This window comes from Neltuma alba, unplaced genomic scaffold, assembly GCF_004799145.2.
Source record: "Neltuma alba isolate B1F8T4 unplaced genomic scaffold, ASM479914v2 tig00012014_pilon, whole genome shotgun sequence".
In the NCBI taxonomy this organism is placed as follows: domain Eukaryota; kingdom Viridiplantae; phylum Streptophyta; class Magnoliopsida; order Fabales; family Fabaceae; genus Neltuma; species Neltuma alba.
In genome coordinates, this window is record NW_021636585.1 from 871,341 (window position 1) to 897,439 (window position 26,099).

General features: G+C 34.8%; 3 protein-coding genes across 3 annotated transcripts; 2 read left to right on the forward strand and 1 right to left on the reverse strand.

Annotated features, from left to right (window-relative positions):
- Nucleotides 1-6,963: 6,963 nt before the first annotated feature.
- Nucleotides 6,964-12,030, forward strand: LOC114721254 (ABC transporter F family member 4). Its single transcript, XM_028907087.1, has 3 exons — nucleotides 6,964-7,181; nucleotides 9,607-11,212; nucleotides 11,244-12,030. Exons 2-3 carry the CDS (start codon nucleotides 9,616-9,618, stop codon nucleotides 11,798-11,800), a joined length of 2,154 nt encoding a protein of 717 aa, XP_028762920.1. The 5' UTR covers nucleotides 6,964-7,181; nucleotides 9,607-9,615; the 3' UTR covers nucleotides 11,801-12,030.
- Nucleotides 12,031-14,916: 2,886 nt separating this feature from the next.
- Nucleotides 14,917-17,735, reverse strand: LOC114721268 (uncharacterized). The gene is made up of 2 exons (XM_028907101.1): nucleotides 17,587-17,735; nucleotides 14,917-16,592 (listed from the first exon to the last, which is right to left on the reverse strand). Exon 2 carries the CDS (start codon nucleotides 16,330-16,332, stop codon nucleotides 15,133-15,135), a length of 1,200 nt encoding a protein of 399 aa, XP_028762934.1. The 5' UTR covers nucleotides 16,333-16,592; nucleotides 17,587-17,735; the 3' UTR covers nucleotides 14,917-15,132.
- On the forward strand, nucleotides 17,545-24,161 carry LOC114721180 (probable serine/threonine-protein kinase At1g09600). Its single transcript, XM_028907000.1, has 11 exons — nucleotides 17,545-17,632; nucleotides 17,797-17,967; nucleotides 19,643-19,688; nucleotides 20,316-20,697; nucleotides 20,786-21,070; nucleotides 21,563-21,871; nucleotides 22,035-22,262; nucleotides 22,563-22,663; nucleotides 23,204-23,315; nucleotides 23,492-23,908; nucleotides 24,012-24,161. Exons 1-11 carry the CDS (start codon nucleotides 17,545-17,547, stop codon nucleotides 24,159-24,161), a joined length of 2,289 nt encoding a protein of 762 aa, XP_028762833.1.
- Nucleotides 24,162-26,099: the final 1,938 nt, after the last annotated feature.

Sequence of the window (26,099 nt, forward strand, 5' to 3'; positions counted from 1 at the left end):
ATTTAAAAGTGAATTTTTAAGAACTCCAAGAACTTTTTTACCTTACAAATTATTAGCAAAATTTGAAGAATTGATCTAACAAAAAAAAATTTAATTGTTTTTTTGCCCCAGAAAGCAAAAAGGAAGGAGAAAAAGTCATCATGTGCTTCCCTTTCTAAAAACATAAGATAAACAAGGGTGACTTTGTTTTTGTGGATTTTCAGTTTGTTTCCTTGATAACAGGTCTATTCTGCTTCTTCTTTTGTTTCAAAAAAAAAAAAAGTCTCTCAAAATATCTTCATTTCGTCGTCAAAAGGCTCCAGCTTAAGGAAAGATAAGATTATCCAAAAAAGTTTACAAGCTTTAGTTTAATCCTAATTAATGCCCTTGTTTAATCAAATTAACATGTGCGTTTTTTTTAATCTATGATTTGTCTTGTAACTAATTCTTGTTAATAACACTTTATTAATCTTTAAAATTTAATTATTATAAGTTGACTATGTAACGTCCCAATTTTTACTAGGGACTTAACTGAAAATAGTGTCCTTAAGAAGGACATAGGATTAAGCAATATTTCCAAAAGAATAGGATAAAAGATTGAATAAGGAGAAATTAAATTACCTGCTTGGTCTTATATAAAACAAATAAATAAATAAACCTGAGAATTTTAAAATTTAATTAACATTAAAAAATCACAATATTATTTGTGTAACAGAGAGAGAAGACTTTTTTTGGTCGTATTTAAGGCACTGAGAAATTTTTTTATATGGATGTATAATTTCATCCTTCGTTTATTATTGTGTTGACTTTGTTTACATGAAATATAATGTATATTAAATAAGGATAAAGTTAAAAAGTTAAATTTTAAATAAGAGTTAATGAAGATAATGTTTTTCTTAATATGTGTGAAACATGTTATAAATGACTTGTAAATAAGACTAGAGGAGTAGAAGATAACCAAAACTCACACACAATTTATATGTATATTTTTTTAAAAAATAAAAAGATAATAAAATATCAAGAATATAATCAGAAAAATCTGATTAAATATTAAAATATCTCAAATTTTTTTAGTTATCTTGAGAGTAGATTTATATCTAATAGGATTTTCTAATAATAATAACATAGGAAAATAATATTGATAATAATAAACTAAAAAAAAATTATGCTTGCATCAATTTTTATTTTAGTTCTTTTAGTTGATAAAGTACAACTTCATTCCTTCATTTTTAACACCATTAGTTTAACTTAACAAAAAAATATTGACTCATCAAATTTAAATGATGATTGTGTAGCTAAAAGCTGACAAAGCATCCTCTCATTTTAATATTTTAATACTTTTATAGTTTTAATAATGTAAATTAAAAAAATTAAAATGAAAACAACTCTCTTTACTGATGTAAATTTTTAAATGAGTGAGTTAGGATAGAATACCAAAGAGAATCAACGCAAAACTAGAATCATCATTATAAAAAGACAGAGATAAGCTTATAAAATTGCTCTCAATATTTTTATCTCATTTAGCAAATAATACATCTTGGGTTTGGAGTGTAGATCAAGTTTGGTCAGGTGACATCCAAAATTGGTAGAGATTGAGGAGTCATGTCTAATTTGGGTTAAAGAAATTAAGGTGTGTCTCTACTATTAACTAAGGTTTTTAGGATGATGGTTAGCATTTTGTTATTAATGTTTGGTATCAGAACTTGCACGAAGTTGAATTTAACTTTTGTCAAATAATATGTTTGATGATGAACATCTTTTGAAGAGGAAGGAATGATACGTACCAGGTTTAGGGGTATAGATTTGATTCAGCCAAATAGCACCCAAAATTGGTAGAGACTATTGGATCCTTTTCTGATGTAAGTTACAGGAATTAAAATGTTATTTGCTATCAACTTAAATTTTTGACATAATGGTTAGTATTTTGTTCCTAAAGTTTGGTATCATAGCTTGAACAAGTTTATGTCCAATTTCTATTAAAAAAAACAACTTTGAGGACAAAACTCTTTCAAGAGAGAAGGAATGATACATCTCAAATATGGGGGTTTAGATTAGATTTGACCAAATATCACCCAAAGTCAATAGAGAATAGGAGCCCGTGTCTGATACCAACTCAAGAATATGCTTGTATGCTACATCAGCATTTTTCTTGGACCGTTAAGGTTGAAGAAGTTGAAGAAACTACAATTATGCATTTTGGTACAATGTAATGAAATACAGAATATTATAGATATGAATGAATATAGAAGAAAATTATACTTGAATGAATTTTTTCATACGCAATTCTTCATTATATTCTACATGTAAAATTTGAGAAGCATAGTTAATAAGGATTTACATTGGGTGCTCATCAGTTTTGATGAGCACCCAATGCTCATAAGTTTTGATGAGCACCCAATGCTCATCAGATCTGAACCGTCCAGATTTGATCTGGATAGTCCAGATTTATTTTTATTTATTTTTATTTTTTGAAAATAATTATTTTAATAGGTGTAGGATAAAAAATAAAAATAATCTCTCAACTATCATTCTTTAAAAATATAATTTTTTATATTTTAAAATAATTATTTAATAATATCATTACTCGATAATTATTTAATAATAACAAAAAGCTAAATGTGATAAGAGGAGAAAAAAAATGAAAATAGCTTCAATGGAGTAAATCAAAGTGGGGATAAGAAGTTGCGCTTTATAAATTTAACAAAATCTTTCCTCTAATTGATGAGAACCTTAAAATTCTCACTTAGTTGGTTGCATATGAGCTAATATCTTTCAATACATATTACGGTTTAGGTGACATTTTTCCTCTCTCTTTAGTCGTAGAGCTTGGTTGGGCTAAGTATTTCCCCGCGCAATGCAAGGGATGCATTAATTTCCTTAAATTTTAATTTACCAACTCAATAACTTTATGATTTCTTTCTTAAAATCATCAACAAAACCTCTACCTATCAATACTACCTCCTTAAAAGTAAATCTTATATTTAGAAATGAAAGTAATAATATATTTTGAAGTAATTAAGTCAATTTGAGGGGGAAAATCTATGCACAACAATTTTAATTAGAATTTATGCATTGAGTTTAACTCCTACAATTTATATGTTCTAAGATTTAGTTTATGGGTTTAGGGTTTAGCCAAAAAGAGGGGAGGAGAACACCAAACTACAACCTCCATACCTCAGACCACGACTCACCTCCTCAACATCATTTTCATTGATGACCATTCCCTCTTCCACTTTCAAACATGGCGACTTTGAACCAGAAAAACAGGCCGGCAACACACGCACCTAAAACCAGATCTCACAACTTCCCCTCAGCCAAAACTAGAAACCTCTTATTCCACTCTTTTGATCAATCACCAACGACACCTTCCATCTTCTTCGATCAACACTACACCATCAGCCTCTCCCTTCTTCCTCATTGCCTGGTTATTTTCTTCTCCTCCAGTCCAATTTCATGACACACCCAGCCCTTCAAAAGCTTCTCTTATGGTTGTTGTATGAATGAAGCTTCCATAAAATTTCCAGACCCTCTCCGTCACGTTTGGTAAACTAAAGAATAAAATGAGGGAGAAAGAAGAAAATCAAGTTTAAATTTTGAATTTGAATAGAAAAAATTTTCAAATAAGTGTAGTAGGTGGAAAATAACTGACACACTCTTGCTTATGGAAGTTGAAAAATATGACAAATGAAAGGGTCTATCTACTCTACTCTGTTACACTTACAAAAAATGCACGTGGCCCAGAGAATGAACTGACACTATTCAGTTAGCCATCACTGTTCATAGTACAGTAATTTCATTGAAGAGTTGTTGAAAATGAAAATATGGCTCGACTTATAAGTGATTTTTATTTATTATTTATATTGATTTTTTTCAAATCGACCTAGAGCTTGATATGTTGAGTCATTTACGGGAAAGGAGGAATTTTTAAGTGAAGAAAGTGATTCAAGCGACATTGTATTCCTTCTCTTTGACACTAAAATTTATTTCTATTGCTTATAAGATTATACCCAAACTGATGCTCATGTATTACATGAATATATTTTTTTCTACTCTTGGCCATGAAAGTATATTTCTCTGATCTTAATTATAAGAACTAGTTAAGATTTAGGAGGTTGGTATATGAATATATGACTTCTATCCATTTTATTTTAATATTTATGATTTTTTAAAGCTAATTTACTTAACTTTAAAAGTTATATGTAATTTAATGTTATGCATAGGTATTCTAGGGCAATTAAGTCATATATGTTATAATCAAGTAATTTATCAAGTCATATTTGTTATAACCAAATAATTTATCTAACTTCTTTAACTTACTTAAATTATTGAAACAGCTCTTATATTAAGGATCAACATATGTATAGTTTTGCATTCCTCACATAAATTTTTCAAATAAAATCAATAAGTTTTGAAGATGTCTTTTTGAATACATTTTTAAGAGCTCACTTTGTCATTTACTTTCATCTTAAAAGTTGACATGACATATTAATTAACATAATTATTGAAAAGTTCTAATGATAACAAAACACTCTGCAATAACAAGTTTTAGGGTAGTAAATAACAAATACTCACTCATTATTTAGACTTTTCTTTCATTAGGACCTCGTTGTAATTTTCCTCTTAACTTATGACTTGGAAAAAAAAAACTCCCGAGACCAATTTTTGTCTTAAATATTATACCAGATCATAACTAATACCACAAATCGACTTTGTTGCAAGCATCATACGTTCATACCAAGAAAGTGTACAATGCAACCCACAAACCAAACCCCGCGTTTTGAGAAAGTTAGGAGAATTTTGCAGAATTACCTGATCTTGGAGCTGCATATATAACAAATATTAATGCCTGTACTGATGCTGTCAAAGTTCAATATACATACTGTCTAAGTTATTGTCATGCCACATCTAACAGATTCTTGTATTATTCTCTTTTCCTCAGAATTATCTGATTTAGAATTGAAAGCCTAATTCTTTGCTGCGTCTAGGATTCAACAGAATAATGCTTTCTTTCCAAATGGCAATGGATATATTTTGAGACCTTGCAATATTATTATTTTGAAGCCATCACTGAAAATTTCTTTAAAAAAAAAGATTAAATATAAAACCTTACAGATAAACTCCTATACCGAAAGGATTTTAGCATAGAACCTTAGTGGGATTGCTTATTTTACTATGTTTGGTAGAAGGATACTAGTAATCATGGGGTTGCACAATCCGACCTTTCATGCGACTGCTCAATACCGCCCAACCCCTTGGTATTGGAAATCAGTCCTAGGATTGATATTTTGCAGACAAAATTGCCCCTCACTCCATGCCCTTTCCTTGCCATCACTCTTATCTCCGTCCTCCCTTATCAATGATGTCTTCCACCGATATGCGACGTCCTTCCTCCGACCTCCTCATCTTCAACCTTTGAATCAGATCTGGCAAGTGGTGATGTCTTTGAAGCAATGGTAGCAGACAAAAAAGGGTCTTCCCTTTAGTGAGACAGAAGCAAAGAGGAAGCAACACCAACAAGAAAAATGAAAAAGGAGAATATAGAACTAGAAATTAGAAACCAACAAGAAATAGGAAACAAAAATAGGAATCGTAGACCCATATTTGCATAAAATCATGAGCTTGAAGCAGTCAAATCGAAGATGGGTCGTCTTCACGGATTGCCATAACCAAGTCAAGAGAAATCACCATCCTCAATTAAAGGCGAAGTTCTTAGGATTTGTGAAAATGGAGGGCAAAGGTGGGTGATGCTTCAAAAGATTGTATCTGTGAAAGAGAAGGGTGAAGGGAGGTGAAGTTTAGAACATCATGGATGGTTTTGAAGTTTGGAGTTAAAAGAGAGTAGGGTACTGTATTAATAATTATTTATAAAACAAAATTAATAAAATCAGTGCCCAGAAATATTACTTCACAACAAACATAATTTTAAAGCTTTATTCCCAACCCTAATGTCAATCCCATCCCAATCCATTAAAATTTAAATCTGCATGTCAAACATAACCTTATATGAAAGCTAAATATTTTTAGGGATAATGACAAAAAAAGAAGCTGGAATTTTGCATATGCCAAATAAAGAATGTCAACAAAAATTTGCTGTCATTTGCAAATTCAGACTTTTCAATATCAAATAAAGTTGTGTTTTGTAATTTCAGGTTTCTTTTTTTATCATTCTCTCATTTTTTTAATATAAAAATTGGGTAAGATTTATTTAACAGTAATCAATAAGTGATTGTATTCTAATGATCAAAATGTTACATTTGATAGGGACAATGTGAATAACTGGATCGGATATATCATCTTGAAAATACGCGAGGTAGAGGTAACAAAGGAAACAGAGATTTTCGCATGGACACACATATAACAGACATTGCGTGTTTAACAAAAATATGTTTATAATATTACCCGGCACCTAATAGGCCTTAGAACAGAAGTTAAAATATGAGGAGACACACACACACATATAGCTCATGTCTCAAGAAAACCGATCTACAAATACGAAATTTTTAAAAAGGGAAAATATATCTAACTCAGGCTATTTTTTTCACCATGTGAAAGAATTTATTTTTATTTTATAATAAAAATTTCAGATTATAGTTTTTTGGTTTCACAGCTTCATAAGAGTATATATTTTTGTTAGTTTAGGTTAGATTAAAATTTAAATAACTTCAATTAAATTTAAATTTATTTAAATATAAATTTTCTGACACTATTTGGTTGCCAAAGCTTGGAAGAAAATAAAACAAGAGGAAACGCCTTGAACCTTTTTTATTAAAATGTCCACTAGAGTTTTGTAATATTCCTATTTTATCCCTCTCTCTGCTTAATCAGGCCCTCACACAACTAGCCCTTTCACAACGGAAGGCGGAAATCCTTTGGGTGGAAATGGATATTTCCTTTTAAAATTTTGCTGATAATCTGAAATTACCTTAAAGCCCTTCTAACTAAATAAAATAACCCAGGCTTGGGCGGCGCGCAGGGGTTCGGGTCAGTTGCTAACTAGCTCGGGGATCAGAAATCCCTAGCGCTTTCTTCAACAGCTCCAACGCTCCTCTCCGTCGTTTGCTGGTCTCCTTGCCATCGCCGGTGCGTCTGCCAGGGGCCACCGCCGTCACCTTTCTCCTCTGCTCAGGTTCTCGGGTTGCTGCTTGTTTTCCTCCTCTGTCCGGCGTGATCCTCTCTTCTCCTCAACCGACGTTGTGGTGATTGTAAGCTTATTTCCTTGAATGTGTCCCTTTGATTCGGTCTTCATCCAATCTGTTCATTGAGTATGGGTGTTCTGTAACAAATCTTTTCTTCTTCCCTTCGTTGCTGCAATTGTAGCTTTGGTGGCTGCTGTGGGTGAATCTAGGAAGGAGACTAGAATTCAAAATAAGTCAGAGGATTGAAAGAAACACAGAGAGAGACTTGTTTTGCTAATTTCATTTGTATGTATGGTCTTTGTCTGGTAAAATGTTTATTAGTGGAATTGAGTTAAAATGAACAGCTAGAGAGGATTGAAGTATCATAATCCCAGTTAGGGATTTGAGACAATCTTGTGTGCCCACTAGGTGTTTGATGGAACGTTTGGTAGAGAAGAGACTTAATTGAAAGTATATTTCTAAACTATCTTGATGGTGAAGAAGAATTGAAATCCTGTTCCGTATGATTATGATGCAAATCTTGGATAACGATAAAACTTGGAAGTTCTGTAATTTTACACTAAATTGTGGTTATAGTGATTGTTTGTGAATAAATTTGAAGACGCATATGAGATGTTTGTTACTTGTGAAGATGCGCATGAGATGTTTCGTTGATCTCTTGGGCTGTTCTTGTTGAATCTCTAGTCGAGCTGCTTGTTATTTTCCCTAATTAATTTTGGTCCACCAAGGTTGGGATAGCATGTCAAAACCTTAAGATTTTTCCAGCTTGAGGCCGTGAATCTATTGTTTATACGAGGTTAGTAGTTGGCCAGATATTAGGCCTTTTATTGTTTTGATCGATTATTATCCACACTGCAAAGATGGGATCAGGTTTGACTGTAGGTAAGCGTGCTCTAGTTCAGGGCTCTTCAACTGTTCCGTGGGAGGGTGATTTTTACGAAAGCAAACTATCTCTAAGTCTGTTAACACTTATATTTGATAATATTTTGTGTCTGATCGTTGATTACTTGTTTTCATTGTTGACTGGTTGTTTTCTGTTGACCACACTGGAGCTTAAACCGAGTATTGGGCACTCAACTTTGGCTTCACCCTTGAAGTGTTTTAGTTCTCTTAATTTTATCTCTTAATTATGGTGGTGCTTGTACTCTTATCAAGTTAAGAGAGAAATCAATGTCTGATTTACCTCTCCTTTTTGTGCTTGTAAATCAGCGTGAAGTTAGTTTTGTTTTCTGATCTAGGGTCTGTTACCGAGGTCAGCTTGTAATCTAGTTCAACCACCTGTGATATTTTTTTCTTATGCATCTCTAGCGACTTCTCTATCATACCTTTTGGTCTCTATTTTCTTCCATCTGTTGCTCTCTTTGCTTTTCTGACTACGGTGACACTCTGTGATCTGTGAAGGTTGGCTAGCATGCTGTGGTTTTGCTTTTATTTTGATAGTTGATAATGAAACATTAGAAGTTGCATCGTGTCAATTTCATAGTCTATGAACTGTGGTTTTATAATTCATTATTCATGGTGGTTCAGATTTATGGTTTCTTTTATGTCATTTTATTTTGAAGTTTCCATCTAATGTACTTTTTGATTCTGGGTATCTAATTATTTTTTCAACTTAGCTGTCTCTCAATCTGCCTATTTTATATGTCTCATTAATTATGGTGAAACAACTACTATAATTCCAGTGCAAACTATTAAAAAATTAACTGTGGCAGTGACTTTTTTTTTCCCCATATGTAGCCTTGGGGTTTCATTTTATTATAGTCATGATTTTCATCATGCCTCTCTGCATTTTTCATGTTGCAGTCTCTTCTTTGTTATTTCCGTCAGGTGGGTTTGTAATTTTTCAACTTCGCTAGAATCTGTATTTTAAAATCAACACTTTGAAGATTCTAATTTATTGTGATTATTTGTGATGCATGTTTGACTCCCAATTAATATTGTTTCTTTCATTTACCTGCATATTATGTTCATGATCCTGTTTTATTTTGGTAAACTATGATAGAGTGAAATTAGTACTACTGCATGGTTCCTTTGACGGAGCATGTGGTCAATGGATGGCCAAATATGAGAAGTATATTCTAGGTTGAATGGATCATGTTATTGATTTGGAAAAATTATTGAAGAACGACAATGTTACTGTAGTCTGTTGATTCTTTAAGAGGCATTTTTCATATGATGCTTTGTGAATATGCTGACCCTGTTAGTAATATCCATTTTAGTTGAACTTTCATTTTAATATTAATTCCTATTTGATCAGTTCAGCTTCTTGATATCATGATCATATCTATCCTTTTTGACGTATATATGGTGCATGTACCTTTTAATGGAAGGGTAAAATGATCTTTAGCTATTTTCTGCTGTGATCTTTCCATGGGGTTTGAATGTTTTGGAACCTTAATGTGATTGTGAATTCCTATTTTCTTCTTCTTTGGCAGTAGTGTAGTTAACAATTTTAAAATAAACTTATGTGGATTCTGCTTCCTTGTATCAGATTTTTGCAATGGGAAGGAAAAAGACAGAGGAAGCCGGCGCTGCTGCAAAGGCTAAGAAAGAAAAGTTCTCTGTCTCTGCCATGCTTGCTAGTATGGATGAAAAACCTGATAAACCCAAGAAAGCATCTTCATCCAGTAAGCCCAAGGCAAAATCTGCTCCAAAAGTTTCTACATACACCGATGGTATTGATCTTCCTCCCTCTGATGATGAAGAAGATGATGTCATGGAAGAGGAGGAAGAACAAGATAGTGCACCTAAGCGGTCCACTCAGCAGCAAAGGCCTGACTTAAAGCCTCTTGAGGTGTCTGTCACTGACAAAGAGGTAAAAAAGCGGGAAAAGAAGGATCTTCTAGCTGCTCATGCTGCAGAGTTGGCGAAACAGGAAGCACTTAGGGATGACCGTGATGCTTTTACTGTGGTCATTGGAAGCCGGACTTCAGTGCTTGATGGAGAAAATGACACTGATGCCAATGTGAAGGATGTGACAATAGAGAACTTTTCTGTGTCAGCTCGGGGTAAAGAACTCCTTAAGAATGCATCAGTGAAGATATCTCATGGGAAGAGGTATGGTTTAGTTGGGCCCAATGGAAAGGGTAAGTCCACACTGTTGAAGCTCCTTGCCTGGAGGAAGATACCAGTGCCAAAGAATATTGATGTGCTTCTGGTTGAGCAGGAGGTTGTTGGTGATGATAAAACGGCGCTTGAAGCTGTTGTTTCAGCTAATGAAGAACTTGTTAAAACCCGACAAGAAGTGGCTCTTCTTCAAAATGCAAGTTCTGTTGATGAAAGTGGAGACAAGGATGATGGTTATGAAGATGATGCAGGAGAGAAGCTTGCTGAGCTGTATGAGAAGTTACAGTTGATGGGATCTGATGCAGCTGAAGCTCAGGCATCAAAGATTCTAGCAGGATTAGGTTTTACAAAGGATATGCAGGCCCGCGCTACAAAATCATTTAGTGGGGGTTGGAGGATGAGAATTTCTTTAGCCAGAGCGCTTTTTGTTCAGCCAACTCTATTATTGCTTGATGAACCAACAAATCATCTTGACCTGAGAGCTGTTCTCTGGTTGGAGGAGTACTTGTGCCGTTGGAAGAAGACTTTGGTGGTCGTTTCACATGATAGGGATTTCCTAAATACAGTTTGTAATGAGATTATTCATCTGCATGATCTGAAACTTTATATCTACCGTGGAAATTTTGATGATTTTGAAAGTGGTTATGAGCAGCGCCGCAAAGAGATGAATAAGAAGTTTGAGATTTATGATAAGCAAATGAAAGCAGCCAAAAGAAGTGGAAATCGGGTTCAGCAGGAAAAGGTGAAGGATCGAGCTAAGTTTGCAGCTGCTAAGGAAGCAGCAAAAAGCAAGGGTAAAGGCAAGGGCAAGGTTGATGAGGATGATACCCCAGCAGATGTTCCACAAAAGTGGAGGGATTACAGTGTTGAGTTTCACTTCCCTGAACCTACTGAACTAACACCTCCTTTGCTGCAGCTCATTGAAGTGAGCTTCAGCTATCCAAAGCGGCCAGATTTCAGACTCTCAAATGTTGATGTTGGCATTGATATGGGGACTCGTGTCGCCATTGTTGGGCCTAATGGAGCGGGAAATCGACACTGCTGAATCTTCTTGCGGGTGACTGCTGAATCTTCTTGCGGGTGACTTGTCTCCAACTGAGGGTGAAGTTCGAAGAAGTCAGAAATTGAGGATCGGAAGATATTCCCAGCACTTTGTGGACCTCCTAACAATGGATGAAACACCTGTCCAGTATCTTCTTCGTCTTCATCCAGATCAGGAAGGACTCAGTAAGCAGGAGGCTGTTCGAGCAAAACTTGGCAAGTTTGGATTGCCTAGTCATAATCATCTTACCCCTATTGTCAAACTATCAGGAGGGCAGAAAGCTCGGGTGGTATTCACCTCAATATCCATGTCAAAGCCCCACATTTTGCTGTTGGATGAACCTACTAATCATCTAGACATGCAAAGTATTGATGCGTTAGCTGATGCATTGGATGAATTCACTGGTGGAGTTGTTCTTGTTAGTCATGATTCTAGATTGATATCGCGTGTATGTGATGATGAAGAGAGGAGTCAAATATGGGTAGTTGAGGATGGTACCGTCAAATTCTTTGATGGAACTTTTGAGGATTACAAGGACGAATTGCTGAGAGAAATTAAAGCTGAAGTCGATGATTGAGCTTGCTTTGACAACAGTTAATTTATGGCATCAGTTCATCCACATATATATCTTGTTTTACAGTTGGTTATGTATTTGTACAATAAAAGTTACCTGCATCATACAGATGCCAGATTTTGGTCCTGCACTTTACCACCTCTTTTGCTCTGGCCTATTTATACAATGAGTGTGATCACTATGTTGCGAGAGAAGCTATAAATTTTTTTGCTTTGGAGCAATTTTTCTTTTCAGCCGTTGAGTTCTTGGGCAACTGATTGACTCCAATTTAAAATGTTCAAGGGGGGTACATTTTGAATATCTGTTCCTGTTTTTTTCCATTGCTAAATTTTAGGGCACGAGTAACGTAATATTGTTCTTATGCTATTTGAATTATGTAGAAGCCCATAGAAACTATATATTCGGATTTATTCCCCCGCATAATTATGAATAGGTCTTGGAAGTGTTTCAAAATAATAAAATTTTCCCAGTAGCGGGAAAGCATATCGCCAAAAACTCAGTCCATTTGATCGTATTCATCATAGGGTAATCTATTTGAAAAATTCACTCGCCTCTGCATATTTCATTACATTTTTATGAGGTAAGTTCCACACTAAGTTTGATTGTATCAGATTTTGTAATCTCCCACCGCAATCCTCTAGGCAGATGCTATCATCTCTCTACCAACCCCATGCCATTAGCCACAACCGTTACATGACTTTATTTGAAAAAATTATTACATGCCTTCGTTTGGTTTTAAAAAAAATTTTAACAAGTCAATTTAAAAAATTAAAAAAATGAGTTATAAAATTTTGATAAAAAACTAGGATCTTCTACCCGTGCGTTGCATGGATCATTGTGGTGCATGTAATTTTTTCGCAGGTTATGTATTATTGTGCTTGTTTAGGTGTAAGTTATATAAGAGGTGAAGATGGTTATCTAGTTGCCTGAAATGCATAAATGTAAGTTAATCCTAGAGTCAGAGTTCTAAATGTAATGTAATTATGGTAGCTGTCATGTTGATAATATGAAGTTGAAAGGCATCTCATGAATTGAATGATGTAGTCACTCTGAACGGACATTTTGGAAGACCTCCCAATATACCACACTACGAGTAATGTTGGGGGAAGACCGTCCGATAGGATCTTTTCCCCGTGCAATTATTGTTTATGGAGGCTCTTTGTTAAGTATGCATTATTCTATTTGATTAATTCAAGCGTAATAGGGGAGGTGAAGAGGAAAAACTATCATGTGAGATGCTTAAATATAAATAATTCTCATTCTATTACAATGCATCACAAGATAGTATTATGTAATTTTAACAAAGAAAGTTCTCATACTAATAGTGTGAAGACAACAGCCGGCCATGATGGTAAGAATGAGGTCATTCTAAATTCACATTCTGGAAGACTTCCCATAGACCACCTTTCAAGTAATGTTTGTGAGTTTGCTGTTAGAATCGAGGATTAATATTTGAGATCGTCCATATTCTTGACCCTTGACAATGAGACAAACAACTGTCCATGTGTGAACACCGACTGGGCAGGTACAAACTGACGTTGGTTGATGACTGGCCTTGACTCTTGTTGATGGTCATCGCAAAAAAGACGATAAACAAGAATTGTCGTCTGATTATTTTGAATGGGAGGATGGTTTTTGACAGATTCATTCCATGCAGTATAAAAAAGCTAAATTTTAAAAAACTTAACACAGAGGAAAAACATACATTATAGTTTATGTTTCTTACAAAATACATGTGAAATTTTATACGGATCAAATATATATATAATATAACAGAGACACAAATAACCATCATGGACATACATATAAATGCAAAATACATAAAATATGTAAATTATATTTTACATCTAATTTGTTTGGCCAAATTGTTTACATATAATTCAAAGTGTATATATATATTATATGAATATCTTGCATAATATTTAAAAATATATGTATAATGTATATGAAACAAAAAATGATTAACTAACATGGGGAAAAATCAATGAAAAAAAAAACCAAAAATGGGGAAATATCTATCTAGAAATTGTAGCAGGTGATGTAATACTCAATTTAAGAAATTGCAATATGATTTAGAAACCTTAAAGGAACGACCCAAAACTATGGTAGAGATTTGGGGATAATAATTTTCATATAAGAATCTCAAATTTAAAGCGACAAAAATGAGAATATTCATCATATACAACGCAAATTTGAAAATATCAAGATCGGTCAATCCAGGAGCACACATGAATCTAACCACATTTAGGGGTAGGGTGCAGCTTGAAGGCTCTGAGCATGGTAAAAATAGGAGTCCTATATAAAATGTTTCACAACACAGGAAAGGCAGATGATGTTAGGCGACAAGACTAGAATGGAGGTGAAAACCCACATGCATCGACAAGGGTAGTACCAGAAGAATCGCTTCCCGAGGGGGGTACGAGAGACGATGCTGGAAGATTCATGCATCACGAAAATGGCAGTAGTACCTTGGAGAGCCATAGACGACGGGGGGAGGACTGAGAATCCACTAGGAGAGTACGTAGGAGCCAGACAGCCACGATTATGATAATCCATAAAAGCCCATTATAGCATGAATAGTCCTACTAACCCGCCCAACCCGTTTTGCCTTAATCAGGCATCACAAAACTTCATAATAGAAGCAGAAGATATGAGATTTTTTTTTTTTGGGGGGGGGGGGAGCAAGAAAAATTAATTAAAAAATTTTCACCCTGCTTCTGCGATTTTTTAAATCAAGTCCGCCCTTCCAATTCTGTTATTCCAAAAAGCGCTCCTTCACCTAGAATCCAGAAGTTCAAGGTGGCTAGGCCAAGCGCACAAAATAAATATTCAAGTCTCCTTCAAGCGTCCGAAATCACAAGAAATTTAGGTCTGATAAGCCTAGTCAGCGAAAACGTAAAATGACACAAGTTTCTTCTATATCTGCACTTAATAATCCTGACTTTGATAACAATGAATCCAACAAAATGCTCAGTCTCAGCATACCATCACAATGAACATTCCTCGTCCAACACATAAATTCTATCCAGATTTATCGAGTATAGACACCCAACAGATTCCAACTCAGGTGAATACACCGCTACTGCTACAGGAAAAAAAAAAAAAGCATTCAAACATTGTAAATAAAAACTTGAGAGCCAAAATAAAAGATTATAGATGGCACAAGAGGGATTAAAAGGAGTACTCACAATAAACTCCAGGGGAAAAAAAAATTATGAGCTAAAATTAGGAGACAAAACAAGAATAAAAAGCCTTATTGAAGCTAAAGCCTTTACAATGTTTTACTTTTCCACAAAATTGAAGGCATTCACTCAGTAAATCAGTTTCTAGCCTGCTCACGGTCCAATAACATGAGTTGAGGGTCGCATAGGCCAACCTCGAAGCGATGGAGATCCTGGACCATGTGCATTTCTGCTGGGAGAGAAAAGGCTCAGCTCAACAAATGGCCCTGTTGATGACCCAGCATTTTCCACTGTGCGGAAGGAAATGGACCCCCGCTTTGTTGAAGCATCAGAATCTCTAGCAGGACTAGAACCAACATTTTCTTGCACATAATCTTCCAGATGACTCTGGTTAGCAATGAGAGACATAAAATCATTATGATCATCAATAAACCTCCTAGCCTCTAGATCTTGTAGATTCCCAAGTGCTAAACAATCTGCAACTGGACGATATACAAGCATGCATATACAAACCCCAGCACAACATACAAGGGCAAGAAAAGCCAAGAAAGCAAGAACTTCAAAAGTAAATTGCTCAGGTCCAGATAAAACAGATAAACCAAGGAAAAGAACCCTTAATGGAAGGAAGCCTGAAACTGAGAATATTAATGTATAAACCCTCTTCTGCAAACCCTTATTAATAACTCGTCTCAAAATCCTTCTTCCAAGCCAAAAAAGGTAGGAAGTCAGGATAATGGCAAAAAGGCCAAGAAGAATGGTACTGAGTAAAGGGTAAGTACAGAGGGCAATATCTTGATCCCATGTCACTGAAGATCTAGCAGCTGTACTAGTAAAAATATGAGGCAACGTTTGTCCAGAACCCTTATTCTTGTCTAACTGAGGTCCAACTAAAACAACAACGAGCTGAAGAATAAACACCGGGAGGCAGTAAAGAAGAATACATCCCGCTGTATTCCAATTCCATTTTCGGCTCATAATCCCAGTCTCCAACTTCTGCAAAGGTGCACGGAGGAGAAACACAAGGGTAAGGAAGAGGCATGGTTCTGCAAACCCCAGATTTGATATAATGTAACATTTGCAAACAGTTTCGTGCCATTTTAGGTGAAGGATGCGTCTTAAATAAGTTAGCCGAATAATCTCACCAACACCCCACCAAATTGCAAATAGGATGAATGCAACTCTGATTATCCAAGGACCACTAAAATAATTGAGTTGAGCAAAACCTTGATGATAAATTCGAGAGCGAAAGTAAACTGAGTACACAATGCATAGAAAACCAAGAAGAGTCAAGATGGCTACGAGACAAATGGTCACCACACCGAATGCATCGGCAGCTAATCTCGTCAGGGGCATTACCCAAAGTACAGATTCCACGCATGCTCTCTGACAGCATGGATTCAAGAAATCCTCAGGTAGCTGTGGCTTCTATCCAATTGCATGTGGTAGCTGAATTGAAATTAAATAACAACAATAACTCCACAACAATGATGACCATAAAACATTCCTGCTCAATCAGGTAGCATCCTTCCAGACACACATCAAGGCCATGAGACTCTGAGGGAAAAACATCGACCTCAAAAATGTCTCAAGGATTGACCATCCACTCCGAGAACCTAAAAAGCAGGGGGAAAATAATAAGTAACAATGGAAGTCAAATACTTCAATGGAAAGCTGAGGATAAAAATTGATTCAGTCTCTCGTCTAATTCAGAGCTTAGTCAACTTAACCATAAGACAAAATACTATATAATCTTTCTAAACTTTAGGTCATGAGCACATAACCCCTTGATCTTCAAAATTTATCACTAGACTCGCATAAACTTTGAATTTTTCTATAGATAACCTCCTGAGAATTATCCACAAATAACTGCAAATTTAATCGACTGGAAAAAAACATGGGTTATTACACGTGTGAAAGTTCATGTTCACGCCTTGAAGGTTAAAAAAAAAAAAAATCACCCATAGATGACTGAAAGTTCAAAATGCTCTTCGTAATTTAGCCTAATCCTAGAACAGTCAAATATCCACTCTAAAAACCAAAAACTCAAAACGAAAAGGTGGTCTGTGTCTGCTATCCAGTAAAGGGATACAAACATGACAAGCTTTTACTGCTCAAACCGGGCATTTTCCATGGTTCTTTCACTTAACATGAACTTTATACTCAGTAAAAATGAACGGCCAACTAGTTGAAACGTCCCAAACAAACCATGATAAATACCCTTGGTCAGTACGAAACCAGCTAGAAAAAAGTGAGATAAGACAAATAAAATGAGTCCTTCAAAGTTTTGAAGCTTGGTGAAAAAAGTTACAAATTTGACTTCTTTTCTTCACCAGGGCTTTCTCCATAAACAAGTATAAGCCAAACTCTTAGATCGTATTTTAATCCAAACTTAAGTCTAATAAGTTAAAACAGCAAATAAGTGCATAATCTGAACATTAATATATATGCATTCAACAAAAATGACAAAACCAACAGCAAAATATACAGGAAAAGAAGCGAATGCGAGGAATATAGAAAAGAAAAACCATTTTAAGGCAATTCGAATGGCTAAAAGCAAGTGAAGACATGAAGGAAACAGAACTAGGAGAAGATCAAAAGGAAGCCTACAGTGCAGAGAATCTTGATCTGGTGAAATCGAAGGAAGAATCCAAAGGTCGCTGAATGAGATCAGAAGGTGAAGGAACACAAACCCTAATTTGCTCACAGAACCAGACAGCGAGAGGAAGGTGTGTGAGAGAGAGAGAGCAGCTAGGAGAGACAGAGGGACAGAGAGAACGTAGTTAGGGGAATAGGTGAGTGGGACTTTGTTGGTGACAGGCTGTCACCAGCTGTGTCGTCCGAAGCTGCCGGTTCGTAGATCAACGCATCAGGTTCGGGTTTCCTTGATCCGACGTGTCAATGGCGGGGCGGCGTTCACAGTAGTTTCTTCCTTCGTTTCTTTTACCATTCATGTGTCTGGCCGGCACATGCGGGCGCGGGCGCGGCCTGGTCTTTTGTTTTTTTTTTTGCAGAGCTTGATTTTATTTTATTTTTTTTAAATGTCTCTTAAACATCCCGCAATAGTAGCTGATGGCCCACCACCTGGAGTTCCGGTGCGAGTTAACTCTCAAGAAATAAATCATTTTTTTTTTGCTAGAAGGTAATTCTGCTTGAAACAGTATCAGCCACTAAATATTAATAAAAAAAATGAAAAAAATAATCAAAATAGAAAAAATAAGAACCCAAAACAATATTAGTATAGATTTTGACAATAATAATATAGGTTTTAACATTTACAAATCGGTCTTTATGTGTAATTTTTTTTTATTTTGGCGGTCTTTTTTTGTTATTTTTTCTATAAATATCTTTCTAAATAAAAATTTGAATATTAATTTATTTTATTGTGAGAAAACAACTTCTAAACTTAACCCTCTAAACAAATCTAATATACTTAGAATCTACCATCAAGTGCTCCTAGGCAAAAATGGCTCAAACATTATTAAGACTTGTCATTTGTCAAAGCAAAATTATCAGAAAAAAGAAGAAAACTCGATACACGCTAGGAAATAAAATAACTAGAAACAGCTCACACCCAATCTGGGGTTCAAATAATCCATTGCTGAACTATTTGGTAGAAAATTTTCAATAGTTACATGTAACTTTTTACACTGATTTGGAAATTAATATAAAAATAACTTATTAAAAAATTTAGAGACGTCTATAACTTTTTTATTCCGATTATAATTATATAACTCGATGAGTCAAGTTAATAAGTACCTAAGCCCCCCTTTTTTTCCTCAAACTGATAAAACTGGTTCTTCAGTCCCTTAACATTGGCAAACTATGTGACTTCCTCGCTTTTTCCTTCAAAATTGGAAATTTTTTTAGCCCAAAAATTGAATATTTTGAAAAATAATGAGATAATATTTTTTGAAACATATATTATTTTAGATAGATATTTTCAATTCTTTATTATATTATTCAATTAGAACATTGAAAGTATTTTATTTTCATTAAAACATAACGAGTATATAACCAGTATATCTACATACAACAAATTTTACTTGTCACCATAAATATATTACTTATTCATAATTTAAGTTTTTTCACTAATTGTCTTTTTTTAAGGTTAATTCATATTATAAATTTAAAACTTGAATTTTCTTAGGAATTTTTCTAGGCCAATTAAAAGTCATATGATCATCAACAGTAAGGCTAGATAATAACCTTCCCGCTGAACAAAATAAAAATATAATTTTCTATAAAAAAATTATATATACAATAAAATTCAGAAGTAAATAAATAATACTCCTCCGGTCCTTAATATAGGACCCAATTCTTGAGTTGATTTTGGTCCTAAATATAAGACCCATTTATCATATTTATCAATTTTCTCTAAATTACCCCTATGGATACTCCCTCAACTATAATCAAGTAGAAGAAGGGTAAGGAGTATTAAGAAAGATGAATATGTATTAAGAAAGATGATTATAGTATTTTAGGGACAATGTGTCACTTTTCTTATAATTAGCTAACTTACCTAATTTCCTTAATCTAATCAAATTAGTTAAATAGGTCTTATATTAAGGACAAAAAGAGTACTATATAAAGGGGGAGAGAGTGGGAATGTACCCGCCAACAAAATATTTCCCGCCTACTCTGTTTCTGTGTTCCCCTGTTTCAGAACGGTTTCCCAAACCAGAGATTCTCGGCCTCTTCAGTTTTGTGAGGTCATTCAGATCCGAAAATCTCTCTCTATTCCTTTTGACAACTTCTCTTTTTTATAGAATATAGTTAGTTGTTACTTCTTCTCAACTATTTTCTCTTTCAAAATTTGCTTTCCTGGCAGAAAATATCGAACCCAACTCACTCATCCTCGTCAGATTTGTGATTCCCAGATTTTTTTTCCTTCGTTATTTGATCTGAATCTCTTGCTTCTGATTTGATAACGTTCTTCATTCTTCTTCATCCACACTTCCATTCATTGCCCTAATTTTAATTTTCTCGTTGGTTATCGGGTGCTCGTGGATTCGCGATTGTCAGATTTCTGTTTTGTTTTTTTCCCCTTTCTGTCATTTTTTTTAATCCGAATATCTCAAAATTGGCGGTTGTTTTTCCCCTTTTGATTTGGACATATTCTTCTTCCTCATTAAACATTGGCTTGTTCGTAATGATATCGACATGTGAAAGTTTCGCTTGTCAACCCCATTAATCGATTTGACCTTTTCTTTGATTTGGGGATTTGGGCATTCTCTCGTTTCCCTGAATTACAAGAAATAAGGTTGACCGAGAACACTTCGAGGAACTCTTAAGTTACCATAAATTGGAATAATTATTATGGGCTGCTTATGTTCTAGAGGGACACATTCACACGATTATGTCGCAGAGAATCATGTGCAGAAAACAAAGAAATCCTCAAAGGGTACGTCAAGGAGGGATCAAAAGCTTGCAATGCAACAGGAATGTAGTGGATCAAACGATGTTAATACAAGGTTGATATCATCAGATGAGAGGGAGAAGAATGTTGGGACAACAGGGAAACCTGGGAATTCGCAAAGTAGAAGTGTGGAAGAAGGACCAAGTAGGATGATGATGTTAAATAGGATAGGTAGTATAAAAAGAGGAGAGAGAGGAGCCCAAGTTCTCGCTGGGTGGCCTTCATGGCTATCTGCTGTTGCAGGAGAAGCCATTAGTGGTTGGATTCCACGTAGATCAGAATCCTTTGAGAAGTTAGAGAAGGTAAAGTAATTTCATTCCTCTGACGCATCAGTATTACATTCTTAATCCTTCGAGTTGATTAAGATTGATGTTGTAAATGTAATGGCAGATTGGACAAGGGACATATAGCAGCGTTTACAGAGCTAGAGATTTGGAAACAAATAAGACAGTTGCATTAAAGAAGGTTCGATTTGCAAATATGGACCCAGAAAGTGTTCGTTTCATGGCCAGAGAAATCATTATACTGCGAAGGCTTGATCATCCAAATGTGATGAAGCTTGAAGGAATGATTACCTCAAGGGTTTCTGGCAGCTTGTACCTTATTTTTGAATATATGGAACATGATCTCACAGGCCTCTCAGCTCTTCCTGGTATCAAGTTTTCAGAGGAGCAGGTACTTCATTTCCTAATTCAATGCTGTGTAAACCGACGCTCTCAGTCAAACGCATCCAACCAAGTCCAAGTTGCCTGCAACATGTTTTGAGCAAGTTCATGTTGCATGAGACTTATGACTCATGAATAGTGTAATGTAGTACCACTTTTGATTTTTAATATAAGAGTTAAATAAGTAATTTACAGATATTAAAAAAAATTTAGTTAAGTTAGTTATTTATTATAAATATATGTTGGCTTCCTTAAAATGCCACTACTAATCATGCGCACTGGGACCTATCTTTGATGGAATCTCTTAACATGTGCAATCTATAAACATATTTTTAAGAAAAAAATTACAAATTTGTAAGACAAAGTAAATTAAAGTCTTATATTTAAGAATAAAATAAATTCCCAGTCTGGCTCGAGGCCGTAAATATCTTTATTATATACCCACATAACAATAGACTGAGTTGAAAAGAGTGATGTTTGGCGTTATGTGGTGGTGGTGCAGATAAAGTGCTACATGCAGCAACTATTGAGAGGGTTAGAGCATTGTCACAAGAAGGGGGTGCTACACAGAGACATAAAAGGAGCAAATTTGCTAATAGACTACAAGGGCAATTTGAAAATTGCAGATTTTGGGCTAGCCACCCTGTTGGAAGGCCAAGCATTGACGAGCAGAGTCGTAACCTTGTGGTACAGATCTCCTGAACTATTACTAGGAGCCACCAATTACGGCGTTGCTGTTGACCTGTGGAGCGCTGGTTGCATTCTTGCAGAGCTCTTCGCGGGCAAGCCCATCATGCCCGGTCGTACCGAGGTACACAATCACATCTTTTACTAAGAAATGACTATAAACTGGTCTAAAAGGTAGCTGACTTTTCAAACCGATCCTATCTAAATTGATTCGAGAACCAGTCTAAAAGAACTTTTTTTGGCTAGTGTTAGTTCAGAAATTGTGAATAATGTTGCTTAATATACAGGTAGAGCAACTTCATAAGATATTTAAACTTTGTGGATCACCGTCTGAGAAATACTGGAAGAAGTCGAAGCTGCCACATGCCACCATTTTCAAACCTCAACAACCTTACCAGCGCGTTGTTGCAGAGACGTTCAAGGATTTCCCACCCTCTGCCCTCAAACTTCTCGACGTTCTTCTTGCTATAGAACCTGACGATCGAGGAACTGCTTCCTCAGCACTTCAGAGCGAGGTAATTATCTATATATATATATATATATATATATATATATATAACTTCTCTTTCAATCAAATGATTGTAGTTGGTTACAACACAAGCCGGATCCTCTCAAGTTTCAACTTCTGGAGTTCATAAAGTCCCAGTGCTACTAATACTTTGTGCCTTGGACATAAATTTTGTTCAGTTCATAGAGTTCTAGTGCTAGTACCAAGTTCATGTTACAATGAAGTTGACAAATTTCTCAGGCCGAATCCAGATTTGGTTATAGTTTCCTTTTGGCTGGGTGACTGAGGGTTCTATTCTCTTGTGTAGTTCTTCACGACAAAGCCACTTCCTTGTGAGCCATCGAGTTTGCCGAGGTATCCACCAAGTAAGGAGTTTAATGTGAAGCTTCGAGAAGAGGAAGCCCGAAGGTACATATGCCAATGTCATTCCATCTCGAAATCATTTACCTTGCGTTCTTACTTCTTATCATATTCACTTTACATTTTCACAAATGGGGAATTTTTGGTAAACTTACATTCCAATAATGGAGCTGATCAAATTAATCATTCTCAAATATTGTAGCTTGCATTAGAATATAAGATATGAAAGCATGGTCGCCAACAATGTGTTGTTCATGGAGCCTTATTATATGATTCTTTTTGTTTTCTCCCCTAATTTTTTTTTTATAAATGTTTGATTTTATAAGATTATTTTCCATAATATACCTCATGTAATAAGTTAAACTTTTTAAATATTATGCAGACATTTTAAGATTTCAATTTTCAGTTCTATTCAAAATTTTAAATTAATTTTTGACTTGATATTATGTGAAAAAATATTATATAATTATTAAGCGTTTTAAGATTTTAGAAAATGTTGCTTTTGAGCCTAACATTTTTTTCTCCCAAATGAATATATTTTTGGATGAATGTAATTACATTTTACGAATTTGGTATGATTTGCAACAGAAGGAAAGGGGCAACGAGGAAAGGAAATGAACAAGAACCCGTGAAGAGCTCTGCCAACCCTAAAGCTGCCCCACCACCCGAAACAAAGTGCCACCTTTCAGCAGCCACTGAGGTATCTTCTTCTCCTTCTTTAACAAACACATTTTAGTGAACGCATGCTTTTCATATATAGATCCCTATAAATGAGAATAATAACAACAATGTATATACACATATATTACTCCTTTTATATATATATATATATAAAGTTTCCTTGCACATGACATTTAAGTTTTTGTTAATGGGTAGAATCGAGCGGGGCCAAGGCCAAAGCGCAGGCTGGAGAAGAATGGGCTGCTCATTGAACCTGCAAGCACGAGAGGACCCAGAGTACTGTGTCATTCCGGCCAATCCACGGTGCAGAGTGCGTACATGAAAGTCATGAAGCATGAAGCCGCCGGCGGAGAGCACGAGGTGTTTGTTGGAACCAGGAGATCAAAGCAGAGAACCTACTGGAACGCCGCCAATGCCGCACGTCTCTCCAAGTTCTCTAACTCCGTGGCCGCCGACGGCGGCTCACGGCTCGACGTGATCGCCGGCGGAGCAAACTCCTCCGTGTGGGGAGACAACGGGTTCGGCGAGAGGTATCGACATGCGGCCGCCGGAGAATCCGACCTCTTGCTGCCTGCATCCAACAAGTCTGGTCTCAACAAACCTCTGACCAAGGTGCGTAATTTATAACATGGGATCATAAATGTCTATATGGAAGTACTATGATTTAGAGAATAAATAAATAAGAAGGTTTTGGGGTTTATGATGAGACATGTAGGATTATGGAGGGAAGAATGGGAAGACGCAATATTCAGGACCGTTGGTGTCTGCAACAGAGAACCTGGAAGAGATGTTGAAGCAACATGAACAACAAATCCAAAAAGTCTTACGTAAAGGTGGTTTGGATCATAAAAAGGTCAAGACTTAGTAATTAGAATAACTTAACTCCATGCATGATTACTATATAAATGTATAGTAAAATTTATTCCAACCTTGTTGGACTCTGATATGATTTATTGGGTCCATAGCATTACTTATATGTACTTGTGTCCTTCTGGCTAGATCCCTCACTCAATTAATTGTAAATGTTTATGGGTTGAAATCTACCATTATAGATGTACAAAGTTATGATGCTTTTAGGAAGATGAGTAGTGTCTTTTCTTAGATTTAATGATTTGTAAGGTCGCTGTTCACCATATATGATAGTTGTTCCTGTAGTTCAAAGTTACCATTGACACGTTTGGACCAATTGTTTCATGGGAAAATTACTATGGGTCTTAAAAAAAAGAATTTAATTACTAAAAAATCTCATAATAAACAAAGGACAATTTCTGGTATAGAAAATGACAAGAAGATTCATGCTACCCACTTGTTATTAATTAGGATTTTTAGTTACTCCTCCCGATTCTTAATATAAAACTCATTTAACTAATTTGATTAGATTAAGGAAGTTAGATAAGTCAGTTAAGTATAAGAAATGTGACACGTTTTTTCTAAAATACCATAATCATGTTTCTTAATACCCCATTTCCTCTTTTACTTGATTATAGTTGGGAGAGTATCATAGGGGTAATTTGGAAAAAATTAATAAATATAAGAAATGTGTTTTATATTTAGGACCAAAACTAACTTAATAATTGGATCCTATATTAAGGATCGGAGGAATATTATATTATCAACTATATTCTTGAAAACGGGTCGAATATAATATTATGATATCCGACTATATTCAATTAATAAGATTTGAATAATATTTTAATTAAAATTTGGGTATATTGAATTAAATGAGAGGCATCATTATTAAATGAGATTTCAATTGAAATCTCAAATGAAGAAATTAATAATTAATTTTAAATTTGAATAATATCTTAATTAGAATTTGAATATATTAAATGGGAAGCATCATAATTAAAATAGTATGTCAATTACGGCCTTAGGGGTTTAAATGGAGAAATAAATAAATAAATTTAAATTCTCATATGATTCTTCTAATTTCTCAATCTCTAATTCAAATCTTATTTAAATGAATAAAAAAAATCACACTTCTATAAAAAGTGAATCTTAAACTACTTTAGGTGATACAGTTTATTAAAATTTAAAATTTAATCAAGCTCGTGCATGGAAGAAATTTCTAGTTTCTTTGATATCTCATAGTGATTTGCCTTGTTTCATTTCCATATTAATTACTCTACTTTTTTCCCTTCATTTTTTTTTCTTCAACCTGGTTATTCAAATTTGACAATGTGTACTGTACTGTGTATGCGTCTCGTCAATCCCGCAATTTCATTTGTATGCTGTGATAATATGCATGTGTTCCAGAATAAAAATTGATGAATGAGTAACATTATTATTGATATAATATTTATTAATATTATTTAATACTTTAATTTAATTCAATATTATTAACATTTGATTATCTGAGTGCCAAAGAATGGGCTCAATCAGCTGACATTTCTTTCACGAATATAAATGTTCTTTTTCTGTTTATGAGTGAAAAATAAGTGTCCTCGAATGTCATTTTTCCTTGTTAAAAAGTCAAATGTACACATAACACAGCAGAAAGCCACATGAAAGGCTAAATTCATGGTAAAAGGGATGGACTGTGTAATGATTTTGAACATTCTTCATGTAATTAAAAGAAGTGAACTTACTATTAACAAAAAACAAAGTGGATTGGAAATTCTTTTTTTTTTTTGGTTAAGTCCACATTATTCACTGCGGTGACTAATTCACTCACACCGTAAACTTCCTGAAAGGGTTTTACTGCACAAGATTAAATTAGAAATTATTTTAACTGAGGCAGAGCATGTGTTTTATCTTATATTGTAATTTATATTTTGTTCGTTAGTCACCGTGCGAAGGGATA